The sequence below is a fragment of the Puma concolor genome, chromosome C1 (genome assembly GCF_028749965.1).
Source record: "Puma concolor isolate L17-30 chromosome C1, mPumCon1.1.hap2, whole genome shotgun sequence".
In the NCBI taxonomy this organism is placed as follows: domain Eukaryota; kingdom Metazoa; phylum Chordata; class Mammalia; order Carnivora; family Felidae; genus Puma; species Puma concolor.
Window position 1 is genome coordinate 3,822,428 of NC_141674.1, and position 20,156 is coordinate 3,842,583.

Consider the following 20,156-nt stretch of genomic DNA (forward strand, 5'->3'; position numbering starts at 1 on the left):
GGGTAGTGAGCACAGAGTCCGTCTCACCCGTGCGCGCCGTACTGCCACAGAGTGCCGGGGGGGCACCCGCTGGTGGCATCACCCACCGTCACGGCACGTGAAGACTGAAGGTCCGTGACGGGACGGCACGGTGTGACGCACCTCGGCTGCAGCGGCGAACCAGCCAAGTCCCTGTCCTCCGGGTGCAAATACCCCACCGAGGGGACGACGACAGAGGAGCAGACAGGTAAGGAGACCGGGTGCTCTCGGGGAGGGCCAGGCACCCGGAGAAATGAGCCAGGGGGCGGGAGGGGCCGCGGCCTCAGCAGCACGCTCAGGTGGCCGGTCAGGACAGCTGGGTTCGCACAGAGACCTGAAGCCTGAGAGGAGCCACGTGAGAGTCTGGACACAGAATGTCCAGGAACGTGGGCTACGTGTCCAAAGGTCACCGTAGGGACGAGCTATGGCCCGTGACTGCCCGGAGTTTATGGGAATGTGTCACACGGGCAGGTGGAACTGGACACTGTGAGAGGAAGCCCCGTTCACAGAACGCGGCTCCACTGGGATAAAATGACAGATTTCTAGTCTTCTCCTTGGAATGAGCCAAGAATCTCGAAAACGGCCTTTGTAAGTGCAGAATGTTTTACTGGTTTCCCTATGCTCATTTGGAGGTTTAATTTATTTTTAAATGAAGACTGTTTTAAGATATAACAAAACCAACGTTAGCAGCTTACGGTAACAACACCTTTGTCACACCGAAGTTAAGACGACAGGCTAGATGTCCCTCTTCAGCCACAAAGAGGGAGCACACGGGACCGTGTCATCAGGGGCTGAGCCGTCCACCCTAGTGGCATCAGAGGCCGGCAGCATCCCCATCTCTGCCCTGCCCTGCCCGCGTCTCTGCTGATCAGATAAAGTTCCCTGATGGAAGACAGTACCTCCCGGAAGCGATCACTGACGAGGAGTTCCAGAAGCTCTTCCTCAAATTTCTCCAGGGAAGGATAGAGCGTGAAGAACAAATCATCCAAGTCCCACGTGACAGACTTCTGAAGGCGAGGCTTTCGGAGGGCATCCCCTGAAAACAATGAGGGGGCTCGTGTAGAGTATCCGCGGGGAGGCCACGAGGGGGTCCAGGGCTCTCCCCCACTGAGGGCCAGGCCGTGGTGCCCGCCCTCCGGGCAGAGGAGAGACCACGGGCACGGCACTCAGACCGAATCAGAACCCACCTCCATTCACACGGAGACACCAAGCTGATTCAACAAACCCAGATTTCATTTACGGCCCAATTTCTCCCTCCACCCTCCTCCAGACACACGTTTTATAATTCAGCAATCCAAAGAACGCAGACTACAGAATACAGGCTAACATCTGTTCCTTTCGGTTTGGTTTCCCTTTGTCACTGACTTCCTCTCTAGCGAGAACCCAGCCAACGATGCCGTTTCTTATTTTTGTACATTTACCTTGAACCATTTGGAAACATGCAGAAATACTCACGAGCACGTTAAGGCAACAAGCAAAAACACTGTCTGGGCTGGCACCACCAGGCAAGAGCCCCTGTCCTGGTCAGGAAGCAGCCCCAGACTAGGAGCTCCGTGAGGACAGAAGGGGACGGTGGATCCTGGCATCTAGCTCGGTGCCCGGCTCAGAACAGGTGCATAAACCCTCGGCCTCAAGGGGCGCAGTCAGATCTGTGCAGAGCCCTCCCCTCTGGGCTGTGGCGCAAAGACCAGGGCAGCAGGACAAAGGCTAAGCCCACTGCTTCCCCACGAGCCCACAGCCCAGGCTCTGGCACCATGGCCCCAATCCCTGCATTCGATCTTCCTGCCCTGCCGCCCTCTTTGTCTCTTCCCGAGCTTCTACAAGTAAGAATTAAGGTGCAAAGTCAGACTTTCAGAGCCGATTCCGAAGTCAGAGAACGAAAACAATCGATGTGACACTGGCGGAGGAGAGCGCAGTGAGATCCCCCCGACGTCCTGCAGAAGGTCAATCAGCACAGCCAGAGGGACCCCGTCGTTGCCCCCACGTGTACCAAGACCCTTAAAAATATCCACAGCCACCTTCGGCCTCGGTGATTCCACTTTTTCATCCTATTCAGCAAAATTAATCAAATGTAGAAGCAAAGCTTTATGTGCGAGAATACTCATGAAACCTGATTTATAACAGAAAAAAAATAAGAAACTACCTAGCACTCACTAGTGGGGGATGCTGAATAAACTACTGTGTGTCCATTTAAAATGAGAATGAACTCATATCGCCAAGGATGACTTCATGACTGAAAAGCAATCATAGCATCGTAGGTGAAAATAATCCACATAAAATTGTGCATCAGACCCTTTAGTGCCAGTTTTTCTTAAAAATCTATGCTCGTACAAGGACACAGACACCTGGGGGCAGTAGTCGCAGATTATTCCATTTCCTTCTTTACGGTTTTTCTACACCTTCCCCGTCACAAACACGCATCAGATTTGATGCTTCTGAGAAATTTTCTGCATTCCTCTGTAACTTAAAAAGGAGCATCTGAAGCCGGTCGGTTGATGAGTCAGAACCCATTAAAAGTGCAGGTATAATTACTCACAATGGCCAGAAGGTAAAAATAACCCAGCGTCCAACAGCAGATGAACGGATGAGAAAAACGTGGTCAACCCACACGTGGAATATTCTCCAGCCTTCAGAGGGAAGGAAATTCTGACACACGGATGACCCTTGAAGATGTTATGCTAAATGAAACAAGACAGTCACAAAAAGGGCGAATCCTGGGTGATTCCAGTCACGCGAAGTACCAGAAACAGTCAAAGTCAGAGACAGAACGCAGAAGGGTGGGCGCCAGGGGCTAGGGGGTGGGGGTGGAGAGTGTAGACAAGGAAGTTCTGGCCGTGGATGGTGGGGGTGGGTACACAGCAACGTGAATGTACTTAATGCCACAAAAGTACACGTTTTAAGCTGCTCACGTGGCAAATCTCATGCCATATCGACTTTCCCACAATTTTTCTTTAGAGTCCAACCTTTCTCGAAATGGTCCAGCAAGTGTCTGAGGCACATCCTGAATGGAGACCTTCCGTCAGAGGAGGAAGAACCGCATGTTTGCACAGCCTGGCCCTGAGGAGCAGAAACCACAGCCCCAGGGCCTCCCCCCACACAGGCCGACGGGCCACATGGGATTGCTCACACAGGATTTCACAGAAGACGAGGCAGGGAGGCCACGGCCCTCCGGAGGCAGAGAAAGGAGGAGCCGGGACCGATCCCTGGCCAGTCGGACCCGGGCAGGTGGCGCAGGTGAACGAGAGAGCACCAGCGGCGACGCAGACCGGGAAGCGAGCACGCGGATGCAGCAGGAAGTTGAGGAAAAGGAGGACAACGTAAAAGCGAGTCTGTTATCTCGTTCTTTTTATAGGCTCCACGCTTCCCGTCAAGTAGAGAGCAAGGGCACGTTAGTCACTCGCCCACACGGTGGGCAAATAGGCTCAGTCCTCTAGCGGCCCTGGTGGCACCCTCAGCACACGGCCGGCGCCCTTCTCCCACAGTCACCAGAAGGAACACATTGCCCGCACACGCATGCTGCCTCGGAGCACAAGCAACTCCTTCGCGGGTCACCGAACAATCCCTCCGCTCTTGACTGTGGCTGAACTGTCGGCCAACACAGCTGGCCAGAGACAGGGGCCAGTCTTGAGGGCTCCAAGGGGGCACAGTGGCCCTCAAGCTCCCGGCGAGACCCCCCACTACTGGCCTTAATGCAGTGGGACCACTTCCCCCTGCCCCCGACCTGGGCTCTGGTCACTGGCCCGAGGCACCCTGGGGCGGGGGGACAACCAGCTGTGCCCAGCGCCCTCCCGCCTGATGATCCTGTGCCAGCAATGAAGAAGGGCGCCGTCACCCTGCACGACACGGCCCGCGGGCAGGGAGGAAGGGAGCAGCCACACCGCACGACACAGCCCGCCGGTCACCTTCTAGGTGCGGAGAATAACATGCCCTCGGTGCCCACCTCTCCCAAGTGCTAAGCCTTGTTTCTGCAGAAACACAAAGGGGAAGCCCCGGGGCCCGCCCACCACGACCCGCTTCTCCCCGAGCTACTCCTGGGCAGCCCCCGGGCCACAGGTCCTTCCGGGGTTCCAAAAGCACCACTGACCGTGGAAAGACAGCCCACTGTCTGCAGGCTGCAACCAAACGCAAAACCTTGGCCCAGGACCAGGGGCATCACAGCCAGGACAGAGCCACGCGTGCAGCGGTCGCTCAGAGCACGACAGCCAAGCGGCTCGGCAGGAAGGCAGAAGTACAGGAGGCAGCGGGGAGCAGGAGACAGAAGAACAGGGTGGAGAGGCACACCGGCAGCGACACAACAGCTCCAGGGCCCAACGTAACACGCGACGGCGACAACAGACCAAGGACAGGCCGGCCACCAGCAGGCCACCAGCAGGCCACAGCAGGCGCGGAGCCACATCCGAGACGCAGCAGATGGGGACGGGCTGGGCCCTGCGAAGCACAGGGGACGGTCACCAAACCAGGGCCCGTCAGCAGGAAGAGGACAGGCTGGCAGCGGGGTCTCCATTTCCCTGGGCCGACGCCACCGCCCTCCGGGGAGGGCTCGTGTGTCTTCCCGGCAGTCAGAATGAACTGTGCGCCTCCTGGAACCAGGGAGGGTAGCGGGGAGGTTACGTGCGCTCCGGGGCCGGGGGCCGGGTGTGAACCCCAGTTCTAATCCTCAGCCTCCTCAGCTGCGAAAGCAAGGTGACAGCGCCCACTGCAGGACGGCGCTGCGGGGACCGAGCTAATACGTCAACGCTGTGCCCTGGAGAGGAGCCACGAGCTCGGAGTCACGGGCTCCTGGGAAAGGGCGCACACATATGTGTACGTATCTCCCAGACTGTCATCTTAAAGCCTCAGCACGGCTCATCCCGGGAAGAGTCTATTCTCTTTATCTTACAAAGGCAAACGGGGCTTGGACAGCTAAGTGACTGGCCCGAGGCCACCCCACTCACAGGAACGTGCATGAGGGAGACTCAAATACTCAAGCTGCTGAGCACACGTCCACGAAGGGCCAAGCAAGTACCGTGAGGACTTCAGGGAACGAGTGGATTCGCAGATGCAGAATCCGTGAGTAACCAGGGCGGGGAGTGCTGGGAGCAGTGGACTCAGGCAGAACTTGGGGCGCTGGCTGAAGCCAGCCCTTGCAGAGACGGGCCGGCAGCACAGACGAACGGACAGACTCACGCTGTGTGCTGCCGCCACGGCCCATCCCGCGGCGAACCCGCTCCCCCTCGCCAGTCGCCCACGTACGTAAACTGAAATGAACTAAATCGGTGGGGGGCGCGGGCCATTTCCCAGACAGATCTCCCCTGGGATGAGTCCTTCTGGTACCACAGCTCTAGGGGTGACAGCGCGGCAGCGGGGGCGAGCCCCGGGTGTTAGGAAGGGGGCAGGGCCCAGCGCTTCTGGAAAGGACCCGGTCCAGCAGGAAGCAGGCTCTGCACAGCCTCCCCATGACAAGAGCCATCAGCGACAACAAGAAGAGCCATGACCCGGGGCGCCTAGGTGGCTCCGTCGGTTGAGTGTCCAACTTCGACTCAGGTCACGATCTCACAGTTCATGAGTTCAAGCCCCGTGTCAGGCTCTGTGCTGACAGCTCAGAGCCTGGAGCCTGCTTCAGATTCTGTGCCTCCCTCACACTGCCCCTCCCCCGCTCATGCTCGCTCGCGCGCTCTCTCTCTCTCTCTCAAAAATATATAAACATTAAAAATAAATTAAAAAAAAAATAAGAGCCATGACCCTGGTCTCACAGTGAGGAAGAGCGTCCCAGGCACAGAAGGGGGGGAGGAGGGAGGAAGGACACCTCTTCCATCAGGACACCAGGCTGAAGAGCCGTATCTGCACTGGCCACATAGAACCTTCTACAGCCTGAAGGACCCGGGAGGCAGGGCTGGCTGGCATCCGGCAAGCTGTCCCCCGGCCACGTCTTGTGAAAGGCACAGGCTCCAGAGAAGGGCTCTCAGCAAAGCAGGCCTCCCCGGATGCTGTACCGCAGAAGGCAGCCCCAGGGCAGCCACAGCAGAGGACAGTGTCCCATGGAGAAAGGACAAGAGGTCCTGGGCTGAGCCCTTTCCAAGTCCTTGGCACTGGGCTCCACCAGCCCGGTCATCTGCTCCCAAAGGCATCTCCGGGACAGGTCCCAAGAATGTCCCCCATTTTATGGAGAAAACGCAGCAGCAGAGACTGGGAGAGCTTAGGAAACTCAGGGCTCACCCCCACAGCCAGGAGTGGAGCCATGCTCACCAAGGTCTGTCGGCCCCACTGGACGGCTCCAACACCACCGTCTGTATGTACTTGCTCAGTGCACCACCCACCTCAGCGGCCAGGATAGATGGAGCCTCGGCAGAACCGACCTCCCCAGGGGGCAGCTCTTGGCCCTCATGCTCTGTAACTGGGCCTAGCTTTCATGTGTCTGTTGCCAAGCCTTTGGGTACAAATCTATTTCCCCAAAATAGCACTGCTCCTATGGGAAACAGACCCATTTCCCTCAGGGATTCCCACGCACGCATTGCCGAGAAAATGGGGGTTACAGGTGCTGAACAAGCAAGAATTCCCTCCTAGTGACATCCTTTGGGGAGGTGCTCGGAAACACCCCCAGGTGCCCAAGGAGCTCCCCACGAGGTCCCAACAGGGTCCACAACCTCCCGGGGACACAGCTCTCCTGGAAGGATACTGGATTCATCAGAACGCACCCTACCACACGAACAGCGCTGCAAGAGAGGCAACGGGAAGAAAGGAGGCTGAGACATGGCGCTTCTACAACACCTGCTGCCTCCGATGGCCGTGGTGAGGCGTGGGGTCTGCCCCTGCTGAAATCCACCCAAGACATGAGCACTCCACTAAGAGGCGCGCGCCGTGCCCTCACCCCTGCTCAGGGCCTGTGCACACAGATGCACCCAGTGAGCCTTCCTGAATCCCAGACAAACCAGAGCATCGGTGGCCAGAAAAGGTATAAAGGTGCACACCACACTGGGGGCGGTGGCTTTCTCTGGGGCGGTTCCCTGGGGACTGAGGCCGGAAGGAAGACTACCTTTGTCGTGTTAAAACTGGAGCTCACACAGGGCAGGAGCCTGCTCTGCTGGCACCACCCCTGCCCACCGGCGCCCCGCGCTCACATGGGGCAATCCAGAAGCCGAATCCCCTCCTCACAAGGATCTGAGTGGTCTGGGAGCCTGGGAGAAGAACCCCGCAGCCTCTGAGGTGCCTGGATGCCGTCTGCTGAAATGCACCATCAGCAGGTCAGGGGGCGGTGCATCCTTAAGGAGCACCTCAGGGCATTCCTGAGTGGAGACACCAACCAGAGCGGGCCACCATGTGGCAGCCGAGGGAGGGTCCGCGGGAAAAGGCCGCTTGCAGGGCATGTCTACAGGAGCGGACACGCAGGAGGGCGGGGCAGGGCCTTCCCAGTACAGAGCGGCCACTCAGTGAAACCAAAGGGAGGGACGAAGGAGGAAGGCAGTGAGGAAGGAAAGGTGGGAGGCAGATCACCAAAGCGGGTGTTCAGAGCGGATGAAGGGGTCAGAGAGCCACTGGTCTGCGGGTCAGGGAGGACGAAGGCTCACTGTGAGGACGGCCGTGGGGGAGGCGCACGCAGCAGGGACACCTCAGCGGCAGTCTTCCTCGGCCTCCCTGCCACGCACACATTCCCGGGACTCACGGCATCCAGACTACCTCTGTGACTTCCACACAGGTCTCCCCGGAGGCCCCGCCCCCACCAGCCCAGATGCCGCCGCCCCACCCCCCCACCCCCCCCACCCCCACCCAGATGCCGCAGAGTCACAGCTCACTCCCACTGAGCCCCTGGCAGAGGTCCATGGTCAAGTGCTCTGCTCCAGACGCTGCCGTGGTGGCAGCTCGCTGGGTGTGGGGGGAGCGGGAGGCCCTCCGCTTTCCTCCAGCTAGAAGCACCATGGGACGTGGGCCCAGGACCCCCACACCTCCCTGAGCACCTGGCGAGGAAGCCTCGCTCGGGACTCCGTTCCGTCCTGGCGTGGGCCCGTGGCCTTCGGGCCCAGTTCTAGAAAACGGGCTTCCCACTTACATTGATGACCAGCTTCCACTGCACTCAGCCACTTTATGCAAAGCTCTGCATCTGCTCCAGGGCCGGATGAGCGACCCGAGCCCTCTCCCAAACCCATCTCCAGAGACCACCTCCCACGCCGAGAGAGGCAGCCGCACGGCACCGGGCCCATGACCGGCTCACAGCTCTGCGGCCACGAGAGCAGGCCAAGGAGCCCCAGGGCAGAGACTCGCTCGAAGCCAGGGTGTGGGGGCTCTCCTTGCAAGCAGCAGCTTTCAGGGGCACGTGAACAGTCAGCCTGGTGCTGATGCGGCTGTCCAGGCCTGTCACACAGAAGCAAGGGAAAGGTCAGAACCAAGCAAAGAACAGAAGACAGAGCGAGGGAGGCTGCATGGATTTCCTAGTTGCAGAGAAGAAACGACAGACCGACAGCACCTGCTAATCTGCACAGATTCTGAAAGCGTCCCTCGAAGGGAAGGCCTGCCTTTCTTCCAGGGAGTGACGAGGAGCCACCAGAACAACCACAATTAAAACCTGTCGTTTCCAGTCCCTCCCAGGCTGAAAACCACTCTTCAAAAGTCAGTCCTCACACAAAGCGGGGAGTCAAACTAGGGAAATGGGGAGAAGGTCGCTGACTGTGTCGCCATATCCTGGTCGTGACGTCGTGCGACAATTTGGGGCAAACTGGGCAAAGGACACACGGACTCTCCCTGCATTATTTGTTAAAACCACATGTGAATCTGGAATGACCTCAATAAAAATTTCCGCTAAACAAGTCTCAATCCTCCTGTACTGTGGCATTTCCCAAGCAAACAAATATCCACGTCCCCCCATGACAGCAAAATAAAGTCAGACCGGCTGCAAACTGCACGTGAATTCCACCACGGAAGCCGGTCCCAGTCCCTGCCTTGGCCCTTTCAGGGTGATAAAACGTCACCCAGCAAAGAAACCCTTTTCCAAGACTGAGTCACAAAAGCCCAGAAGACCCTGGGCAGGATTTATAACACAGACCGTAACCGCTGTCAGGACGCAAGCTGAGGGCCGCAAGGCCGTGAGCTAGATTTTCAACCTGGCATCCTGCACGCGAGGCAAAGGCTGAGCACAACGGGTTTCCTTTCTCAGAGTCTCAGGTGGTCACCGGGGGCCTTGGTGAGAAGCTGCATTCTGGTCCTTTCTCCCCGAGAAGGGGGAATGTGCCTGCCTGCCCACCCAAGCATATTCAGGCTCCACTCCACAGTCCCTGGTCATTGGTTTTTATTTTTTAAATTTTTTTTAATGTTATTTATTTTTGACAGAGAGAGAGAGAGAGAGACAGAGCATGAGCAGGAGGGGCAGAGAGAGAGAGAGACAGAATCCGAAGCAGGCTCCAGGCTCCGAGCTGTCAGCACAGAGCCCGACGCGAGGCTCGAACTCACAGACCGGGAGATCATGACCTGAGCCGAAGTTGGACGCTCCACCGACCGAGCCACCCAGGCACCCCATCCTGGTCATTGGTTTTTAAATATGACACAGAGGCGCCCGGGGGGCTCAGTTGGGTAAGCATCGGACTCTCGATCTCAGGTCAGGTCATGGCCTCAGGGTCACGAGATCGAGCCCTGTGGCTCGAGATTGGGCTCTGTGCTGCCAGCGTGGAGACTGCTTAGGACTCTCTCTCTCCCTCTCGCTGTCCCTCCCTCACTCACTTGTGTACAAGCGCTCGCTCTCTCTCTCTCAAAATAAATAAACTTTTAAGAAAACAACAACCTAAACTGTCATCAGTTTTGCAATTTCACAGGCACCGCCTGCATCCGGTAAGTGCCCCAGTGACCAGCTGGCTGCCCACACGAAGGGGGCAAATGGGAAGCCACTGGGGTTCAGATCCCTTCAGAAGACACGACCTTGGAGGACTCTGTAGCGGCCCCCCGACCCCTCGGACTGCCACGAGATACTGAGAACAGACCCGGGGCCGTCGGAGCTGCCCTCTTGCCCCAGCCGTAGTGACACAGACACAGGCCCCCGATGAGCTGTGGGTATTGCCAGGTTTTCCCTGCAGCTCTGCTGACACCCGCTGGCGAGTCTCAAAGTGATGGAGCCGCCTCGGGCCCCAACGAAAGGCTGCTTTCCCAGAACCCCAGGTCGGGTAAGACTTACGTAAGGGACTCTACGGCAGGTGTGCACCTAGGTTCTTGACATCAGCACACGGCACAGCGGCACTTACAGGGCCCTCCGTGACCGACGGGGCCAGGGTCTCCAAGCAGATGCAGGTTGTCACGTTGCTTTCAATCTCGACAGCAGAGACCCTGTGGCATTTTCTCTGTCTCCCTGTCTGTCCCCTCCTCCCTCTCGAGGGGACACAAGAGGATTACAGAGGGCGGTAAGACTTCCCATATGGGGCTGGGGGGTGGGGGGTTGAAGCTCAGCGAGCCACGGCAGACCCAAAGCCGGGACCAGTCCTAGGACTTGCTTCTGTTCATAGTTAATTTATCGTTTTTCACGCATCGTTATCTCTTCTCAGGAAAAACAGTGACCTCGTGATGAGATGACCCCCACGGACCCATCCAAGAAACTCATGAACTCAGATAACAACGTCTGCATCCCAGCACGGACCCGAACACCAAGCCACGTGCAGGGACACCGTTACTGGAAACATTCTCATACTGGAGCTGAACTACACCTTTTCTTTGGGTTCTTGAGAGTCGCTGTTCTAAGTCAAAACTCGGCACATCACAACTCACACTCACGCCCCATCCTGCTCTCCCTGGGCCAGAACAAGGAGCCAGACCACCCAGGACAAGAGGTTCTGCCATGCGGGCGGGAAAGAACTGGGGTGGTCCCTTCTCCTGGATTCCTCACGCAGCCGGACTAAAAACCCCTGGAAGTACCCAGAAGGAGCATGAGGCCCAGGTCAAGGCCCGTCAGCAGGACCCCAGAGCAGAGCACATCTCTGCAGTGATCTCCGAGGCATGAAGGGGTTGTCCCAAATCCACCGCTGGAGAACCTACTTCTAAATCACACCAAGACGGAGTCCTGAGGCTTCCACGTGGATTCCAGCGTTCAAAGATTACCAACCCACTGCACACCACGTTCATAACAGCATTAGGCACAACAGCCAAAAGGCGGAACGACCCAGGTGTCCATCCAAAGGTAAATGGATGAATACAACGTGGTCCATCCGTTCAATGGAATATTATTCAGCCTTAAAAAGGGAAGGAAATCCCAAAATGTGATTCAACACGATGACCCTTGAGGACACGATGCCAAGCGAAATAAGCTGGTCACAGAAGTGGAATCCTGATGATTCCACTTCTAGGAAGACCTCAGAGGAGTCAAATTCAGGGACAGAAAGAACGGTGGTGGCCAGGGGCTGGGGGAGGGGATATGGGGAGTGTGTATTTAGTGGGGACAGGGCTTCAGGTTGGGCCGATGAGAAGGTTCTGGATGTGGATGGTGGTGGTGGCGGCTGCACAACCACAAGAATGTGCTTAACGCTACCGAACTGCACACTTGAAGAGGGTCAGAATAGTAAATTCTGTGTCGTGTCTATTTCACCACAATTTAAAAGTAATTAATAATCGAGCCACGGACAGGGGCGTCCAGGAAGGCCGAGAGATCTAGCAAGTGGTTTTCCTGACCTTGGTCATAAAGATGTGAACTACATGTCTTACGAAAGCGTTTCCCCAGGAAAGAAAACAGAAGTGATCTGAGGGACACGAGACACCGCTCAGAAGGGATGACAGGCAGACAGGGCACTGCCCCTCCCTCCTCCTCCCTCTCATCCCCTCCTTCCCCCCCGCCCCGTCCCTGTCCTTCCCCCTCGCCCCACATCACCACCTCCCCCTCCCCCCTCCCCCCTTCCCTCTCCCACCACCACCTCCACCAGGCCACTTGCTGAGGGTGCCTAGCCACACCCAGACCCCTCTGTAGAGCCCAATTCCTATGAGGTCTAGCCATCAGCCGTCAATAATACAGACACACCAAATGGAGAGAGACGAGCAGCCCTTACCCTTTTCTCCGTGAGCGGGAAGGAGGCCAGGAATGTGCTGCAGACCAGACACCAGAAGGTTCTCGGGAAGAAGATGGAACACGGGCTCCAGGAGCGGGTGTGGCCTCAGCATGTACTGCAGGCTGCAGCTCTCCATGAGGGTCATATGCTTGTTTTCTGGGGGAGAAAATACCCATGTGACAGCTGTGACCAAAGGCCCTTTGGGTCAAACCAGTCGATAAACTGAGCATCTAAGAAAGAAACACGGCAAGCAGGAAACGCATTTTTCCACGAAGGCAGGGGAAATGCTCTGTTCAGCCTAAAAAGCAAAAAGAATTGATCCTTAAGAACTCTCTGGTGAAACTACAAACACACATACCTGCTTTTTTTTTTTTTTTAATGTTTGTTTATTTCTGAGAAAGACCATGCATGCCACAAGCAGGCAGAAAAGGGGGTCAGAGGATCAGAAGTGGGCTCTGTGCTGACAGCAGAGAGCCCGATGTGGGGCTCGAACTTACGAACCGTGAGATCATGACCTGAGCGGAAGTTGGACGCTTAACCGACTGGGCCACTCAGGCGCCCTCCCAGATACTCGTTTTTAATGCAACACAACAAAATCCCTCCTGCTCACCCCTCCCCACCGAGTCACGAAGTCCAGAAACCGCCCGGTCCCCATTATCACCAGGGGTCCAGAAGGCACCCTGGGCCCCAGCCTGCCTCCCTTCCCCACTCAGCACCTGCATCATCGAGCCCACGGAGCAGCAGGACTGGGACCTGGGAGCAGCAGCCTCTGAATAGAGCCCAGCCCTCAAGGACAGACCAAGACACAAACACCACGATACCTGCAGCACAAGGGAGAACGGGACTGAACCCCATGTAGGTGTGGACAGCAGATAGCGGACCAGGGAAAGTGAAGAGGGAGAGCATCCTGGAGAAAGCGACGGCTAAAAAGGGTTCGGACACAGAGCTCGGGAAGATGGAGGGAACAGCATCAACAGAAACTGAGGTTCAAGGAAGGGCGGCGCCCAAAACCACAGGGCCCTGGAGTTGAGACGGACCAGAGACAGCCCCTCTACACAGCCCCCCAAAAAAGTCTTGCTGGGACTTGATTTCTTCCACTGACAGGAGCCTAAGCACCTACTACAACGTGCTACACGATTTCATAAGAAATGAGCTAAATATGACCTACTGCATTCGTTAGAAAACAAAATGAACGAAAACTATATATTTAATACCTAACCACCACAGACACAGGGTCTGCTGCCTACTTTAAGATTTAAATGCCCTGAAAGGCACTCTCCGTATGGCTGGTTGGAAAGACGCTGGCCGGGCCTCCATGGAGGGAAATCAGGAGAAATGTTACAAACTAGTCCTCAGACCCAGCACCCCAGCTTCCGGGAGTTCAACCCCTAGCTGTGCAGGCACGCGTGCAAAACGGCAGCTGTCCACACCAGTAACGTTCCCAAACTCTGTTCCCTGGGTCCCCCAAGGTTGGCTCGCAGGACCACTCAGTAAAGCACGGATCGCGACCTCAACGACAGCACGCGGCCGTAGGAAGAATGGGGGGCGCTCCAGGCACCAACAGGAAGACTTCACTAAGGCAAACTGTCAAGGGGAAAAGAGGAGGCAAAAATGAGAGCCTGGAAATGTGCTCTTGCCTCTGTCCCACACGAGGGTCCTAGAGACACCTAGGGGTGCAAGGGAGGGAGCAGAGCAGTGGGGTAAGGCCTCACTGGACCTTTTTAAACTTTTTTATGCTGTTTTAATTCTCAATCATGTGAATGGGTTGCCCATTCGAGCAAGAAATCGGTACATTTCGGGAAACGCCCACGAGAAGGTGACCCTCATGCTCTCCGCTCCCAGCACACAACCTTCCACTGCTGCCCCAGGACAAGCCTCTGGCTGTGCACATCCGTCTAAAGGTCCTGATCCTGGGATGCCCGGCTGGCTCAGTCGATGGAGCATGTGACTCGATCTCAGGATCATGATTCGAGCCCCACCGTTGGGCATGGAGCCTATTTAAAATTAAATTAAAAAAAAAAAAAAAAGTCTTGATCCTAAGGATGCTCCAGGACACAAAATGCCAGCAAAGTAATGATTAGACTCAATTAAGAAATAACCTAAAAGTCAATTTCTATCAATAAAATTAAGTTTCAGGGGCACCTGGGTGGCTCAGCCGGTTAGGCATCCAACTCTTGATTTCAGCTCACATCATGATCTCAGGGTTCCTCGCGAGTTAGAGCCCCGAGTCGGGCTCTGCACTGACACCACAGAGGCTGCTTGGGATTCTCTCTCTCTGCCCCTCCCGTGCTCACTCACACGCATGGATGTACATGAGCTCTCTCTCTCTCTCACCCTCTCTCTAAAATAAGTAAACTTTTAAAAAAATATCTTAGGTCGCCTGGGTGGCTCAGTGGGTTAAGCATCCAACTTCGGTTCAGGTCACGATCTCCCATTCCGTGAGTTCCAGCCCCGTGTCAGGCTCTGGGCTGACAGCTCACAGCCTGGAGCCTGCTTCGGATTCTGTGTCTCCCTCTCCCTCTGCCCCCTCCCCACTCACGCTCTGTCTCTCTCTGTCTCAAAAATAAATAAACATTTAAAAAAATTTTTTGAATACTTTAAAAAATAAAATAAAGTTTTGGACTGATTGCTCCTCTGTAATGAAATTTTCGCCAGATTCAGTGGGCAGTGGAAGGCGTGGGATTGGCTCAATTTTTAACTCAGGCCACGGGGCAGGCTCAAAGTTCCTGTCACAGAATCCGGCAACAAGTCTAAGACAAGAAAAGCCATCCTCCCAAACGGATCCACCTCCGACCACCTGACCCCTCCACACCCCCACCCTGGGCCTTGGAGATGTTCTGCCAGGCGCCCCCATCCATCTGTCCATCCTCCACACAGCTGCTGGGCCTCGTGGGGGACGGCGGGAGGCCCCGCGGGACGCTCCTCTGCGGTCAGGCACAGCTGGAAGGCCGTGCCGTGCCGAGCGGAACCAGCGGGCCTCACGGCGAAAGGTCTCTGGTGCCCGCGCGGCCGGTGACCGACAGCAACTACCCCGTCTGGTGGGCAAGGCTGCCGCCCCGGCGGCCAGGAGGCTCCGGGGCTGCTGTCCCAAGGACATCCGCAGGAAGCAATGCCCTCCTCTCAGGCTGGCACGTTAGAGTTCCTTCAGTTGTGTCCAAACTCCAGACCCGTGAGAAGTTTTGCCCTAATTCACTAAATAAATCCGCTAAGCTGATAGGTTTCCACGGAGAAAGATCCCAAGATGGACTGAGGGCAGAGAGCACTCAGAGTTACAGGGTGAACCAGTGCTGCTGAGGACGGCAGGACCTTCCGCGGCAACACCGCGGGCCAGGCCGGGCCACGCCTCGTCACTTACGTTCTACGGGGTCGTGGAGAAGCGGGTGCAGGAGGGCGCGGGGGGTGCCGTGGTACAGCTTCAACCTGCAAGACACGTCCAGGGGGTGCACGTCAACTCTCCGCATCTTGCTTCCAGTCACCAGACGTCAGCCACACGTCTCGGAAGGAAAGCACGCAACTCACCAACCGCCCCACACCTACTAGAGCTTTCTACACACCAGAAAATCACACCTTCCACAGAGAAGAGAGATGGCCAAGCGGAGCAGCAGCCCCCCCGTGCCACCCACGCCCCTGGCGCCCCCCACACCCCCCCGTGCCCCTGGCCACACACTTCCAGCACACGGACAGCCCGCCCCCATGCACCCAGGTGCTAGAAAACTACGCCAGGGAAATTTATAACGCTCTGAAATGTCCCAGCAAAGACAACGTCTGAGGAAGTGCCATGGTTGTGTATCCAGACCACTGGTTTTCTCAACCAGGGGTGAGACTGCCTGATATTTGGTAGCGTCCACAGGTATTTCCAATGGTCACAAGTGGGGGGAGGAGGCTGGGAGGTTTCTGGCATCTAGTGGGTAAGGCCAGGGATGTTCTCAGAGATCCTGCAGCACACAGGATGCCCCCCGGCAAAGACTTATCCAGCCCCAGGCGTCAGCCCGCCCAGGCTGAGAAGCCCTGCTCCAGAGGGACAACGTAAGCGTCAACCCCGGCCAGCGTGGGGACACACGGTCTTCTCCATCGGGGTCTGTGCGGCTCCTGGACAGGGCCTGGCACCAAGTGTGTATGGAGGAGTGCCCGCTGCTCACCGCGTGCGTGCTCGAGAACGTATCTGGTACCCCCGCAGCCTTACGAGATGCACACCGTTCTCTCTCAGGCACACACGAGGGAATTCGGAGCCAAGAGTCTAGGTGCCTGGCCCAAAGCCCCCCAGGACTAAGTGAGCGCCTGCGCCCGCCTTATACCACCCCCACGCCCAGGGCCAGACCTGGCCCCACCCCCATCTAAAGGACAACTCCCTGGCTTACTCAGAAATGGCAAACCCAGCTACTCCAAAGCAAAGACCTCCCAGAGTACACACCGTTGGGAACAGACCACAACACAAGTGGACAAAGGGAAAGCTTTCCGTGTGGGGGATGATGAGCAGTTAACTCTCCCCAGAGTGAGGCTGGAAAATCCCAAGGATAAAGAAAACGAGGCAGATACCGCTTGTCCTGGGAGGCTGAGGTAGGAGACTCCAGCTTGTTGCCGAAGATGCGAAGAATTCCGAACCCACATGACAAAGCCTGGAGGGAGCCATCCGGCCTCCTGCCCTCGGTGACCACTTCGACCACAGCCACGATGTTAGGGTGGTTTAAGGACGTGTGAAAATACAAGGACTGCAAAACAGAAACCAGAACGTAGGTGATGGACTGTCCTGCAGGTCCTAAAATGCCGCAAACGTGTCTCCTCCTGGGACACACCTCCTTCTAGGGCGTTGGAGCAGAATAGCTCCGTCGGAGTCGGGAGTCGGAGTCGGAGTCAGAAGCTGGTATCACGACTTTTCATTCGGACGGGAATGAATGAAGCTGTTCTGTTCCAGGAGCTCCCAGCCACTCCCATCCACTCCCATCCACGGAACGTGCCGCAGGCCCTGCACCTAAAGGCAGGAGCGACTTCACGCCCCCGTCACCTCGTGGGAACCAGTCATTGCAAACACACACGCCTGCCGACCCGTCCCACAGAACACTCACCGCCTAAAACTTCAACCCAGCTTGCCAACGTCGGCCCTAGTCTGTTTTCTGTGCAGCCGTTAAGAAGTTCCACCAAACCACTTGTTTCAACTAAGCAGGATCCTTAGGTTTCTTGAGACGCTATGTAATCATCCCCAGTTCAGAGCCCAACTAACATCTTTTTACGACAAAAATCACCTCGACAGCATTTTCTTACAAGACTGTTTTTGGACCTAAGCCAAGTAGACGGTATTCAGGTGGCTCCTAAAAGGTTTCCCACCTGTCACCTTTCCGCTCCATCCTATGCAAACAGAGCCCCAGCTGGGCCCTGTCCCGCCCCGCCCCACCCATCCTGGGGGTCGTCCTGGTGGTAGCCTTAAGGGAAAGACAACAGAGGGGAGTCAGAGCCACCTGCCTCTGCGCCTGGCTGCACGGTGGCGTTCTCCGTTGGCACAGAAGAGAACGCGCCTCCGCTCTGTGGGCTCTGTGGTTCTTTTATTTCGTGAGCCCAGCGCAGTCACCTCTGTTTAAAGCTAATAAACGTCGTCGGCACCGAGGATGCAGACAGGATCGCGGCCGGGCTTCGCAGGTCAAACCTAGACAGAGGTGCTGAGCTGTGGCTCTGCACTGGGAGCGTCCCCGGAACTGCATCCGCACTGGGGGAGAGTGACGGGTGAGAGGTCACCCCCTTGCACACATAGACCCCCCCACCCCAGCCAGGGAGCGGTAAGGCAAGGCCACGCTGGGCAGCTTCAATGTGATTTAACCGTGGACTAATCCCCCATTAACGAGTCATTACCAGGGTGTCACCGAGAAAACGTTTCCTGTAATCACAGACTGTCAGCCCAGAATAACAGAGAGACACATTAAAACATCAGCCGTGAGATATAAATCGTTATTCTATTATCTTTTATGGCAAAATGATGAAATAATGGCCACTCACAGCTGACAGGTGGTGGGACCAAGACAGAATTATGTTTCTGTTTCCGAGACTCAAGAACTGTTTTTGAACGGCCGGCCGCAGCGTCGGTTTGTCACCATCTCACCTGTCCTATCAATACCTGGGTACGTCCGTGTTAGCAACACCGCCCGCTTCTCCTTCCGGCAGCGAAACAGATGCTCCGATGCAAAGCCACGAAGGTCCCCCACTCGGAGGTCACCCTGACACTGCTCTGCCTGGAGCAGTAGCACCAGCTGTTCAGCAGGCCCAAGTTCGAATTTAGGGCCGCGGCCCTTCCCTGCCATCTGCCCCCGAAGACGGTGATTTGAGACCGGAAACGACGACAGCAGAGCCCCGCTGCTGTCTGTCCCCAAAGACCCCACCTTCAACCAGGAGCGTCGGCCGCCGGGAGCACAGCATGCCGACCGTGACCCGAGGCCTGAAGGGTGTTACCCTGTCACTACTGACCGTGAAGGGCGCGTGCTCTTTTCCAAACGTCATTTACGGAGCCTTCAGTGTGGGGAGAGCACCGTGCTGAAGAATCTCTAAGGAACCTGAAGACACGACCCCACCCCCAAGTTCAGAGCTCAAAGGTAAGGCCAGCCTCGGCAGGTATAAAACACAAACCCAGTGCAGAACCCCCCAGAAGCCTGTGGAAGTAAAAAGGCTCCCAGGGGTTGAGAGCACAAGGCAGCCGTGGAGCTTCTCAGAAAGAACACAACAGGCCCCAGGGTCACCTGTGCCGAGCCCCGGTCAGCAAACAAGGCCACGCCTGACCTAGTGCGGTCTCCACCTCTCGGGCACATAACCTTTAACCCGGCAACCTGGGACTCCCTGGTCGGTGCTGGTGACACAGACCACCTGGTTGACCCCTGCCTTCCCCCCACAGGAAGGGGACCTCACCCGAGAACAATGTTCTCTCTGCAGAAACGACTTTTTCCCACCCTGTTCTAGCCCTGCACTCTGTCCAGCTCCCCGGAGCTCCTTTCTATTTGCCGGATGGGATGTCGCCTCATTCATGAGTCGTGAATACAGCAAATTAGATTGTCAAATTTACACAGCTGATTTTTGGTTTTTGGGGTTTGTTGGTGTTTTTTTTTAGCTTAGTTACTTATTTTGAGAGAGAGAGAGAGAACACTCAAGCAGGCGAGGGGCAGAGAGAGGGAGAGAGAATCCCAAGCAGGCTCCACACCATCAGCACAGAGCCAACACAGAGCTCGGACTCAATCCACGAGATGGTGACCCGAGCAGAAATCCAGAGTCAGACACTTAACCAACTGAGCCCCCACGGCCCCTGATTTTTGTTTTCTAACAAGCTTTAATCCTCTGGTCGCCTTGCGGGGACCGTCCCCAGGAGGGCAAAGTGGGGCCAGCCCGGCTCACCAGGTACCGAGGTGCCATTCCCACCTTGCAGCACGTGATTGGACTCCGCCAGCACTCCCGCCAACACTCAGCTGAGCCAAAACTGCAAATAAGCCCTTCAGTGTAAGAATGTCTAATTAACACCACGCGGCAGGCTGCGAGAGGAAAATCCTGTGCGTCAACTAAAACCGCGTGATTAAAAGTTTGAGTCAAGCCCATCAAATTACCTGCAAGAGAAGAACTCTCGGGACTGAAGAGGGGGGCTCTCGTTCACTCCAGTCACATCCCCACTCATCTACACTTGACAGGATTCCTCCCTGATGGGGTAAACAGGTTAATAAATCATGGAAATGCTCCTGTCTTAACGCCTTCATCTTCCAAAACATGGACACCATTTTGCCCAGGGGCCAGGTCCTCATTTCTCACCCACATGACAGAACTGAAATGGGGCGTCTGATGACGCGCCGTGATGGAGAGGCCGCGGCCACGTGTCCCCAACTGCACTGCCACTCGACCCGCTCGCTTCAGTCGCAAGCGGAAGGCTGGGCGGCGAGGCCAGGGAAGAGAGGAGCAGAGATGGCAACAGTGTCTTCGAGCAATTCTTTCCCAACAAGCCTTTAACAGAGAATCTTCAGGAAGGCAGATGGCTTACCAACACTTCCTGTGGCCTCCCACTTGAGGCTCAGATGGTTTCCTGTGCACTTGCCACCATGAGCCCGAGTGCCCCAAACCCGGGGACTCTGTGACACAAAACTCTCCTCTGGGAAACGCAAAGTCTCCAGCTCCAAAGTCAGAGGCTTCTGTGCACCC

At 56.4% G+C, this 20,156-nt stretch overlaps 1 protein-coding gene across 6 annotated transcripts in view; it reads right to left on the bottom strand.

Annotated features, from left to right (window-relative positions):
• The window catches only part of NPHP4 (nephrocystin 4), a 111,416-nt gene that overhangs the window by 69,739 nt on the left and 21,521 nt on the right, over window positions 1-20,156 (bottom strand). For 5 of the 6 annotated variants that reach the window (XM_086715499.1, XM_086715500.1, XM_086715501.1 and 2 more), the window contains 4 exons: window positions 16,539-16,711; window positions 15,358-15,422; window positions 12,003-12,158; window positions 918-1,054 (listed from right to left, as the gene is read on the bottom strand). In XM_086715499.1, coding sequence (XP_086571625.1) covers window positions 918-1,054; window positions 12,003-12,158; window positions 15,358-15,422; window positions 16,539-16,711 — 531 coding nt within the window. The remainder of the gene's footprint in view (window positions 1-917; window positions 1,055-12,002; window positions 12,159-15,357; window positions 15,423-16,538; window positions 16,712-20,156) is intronic. The other variant, XM_086715502.1, reaches the window with a different exon arrangement.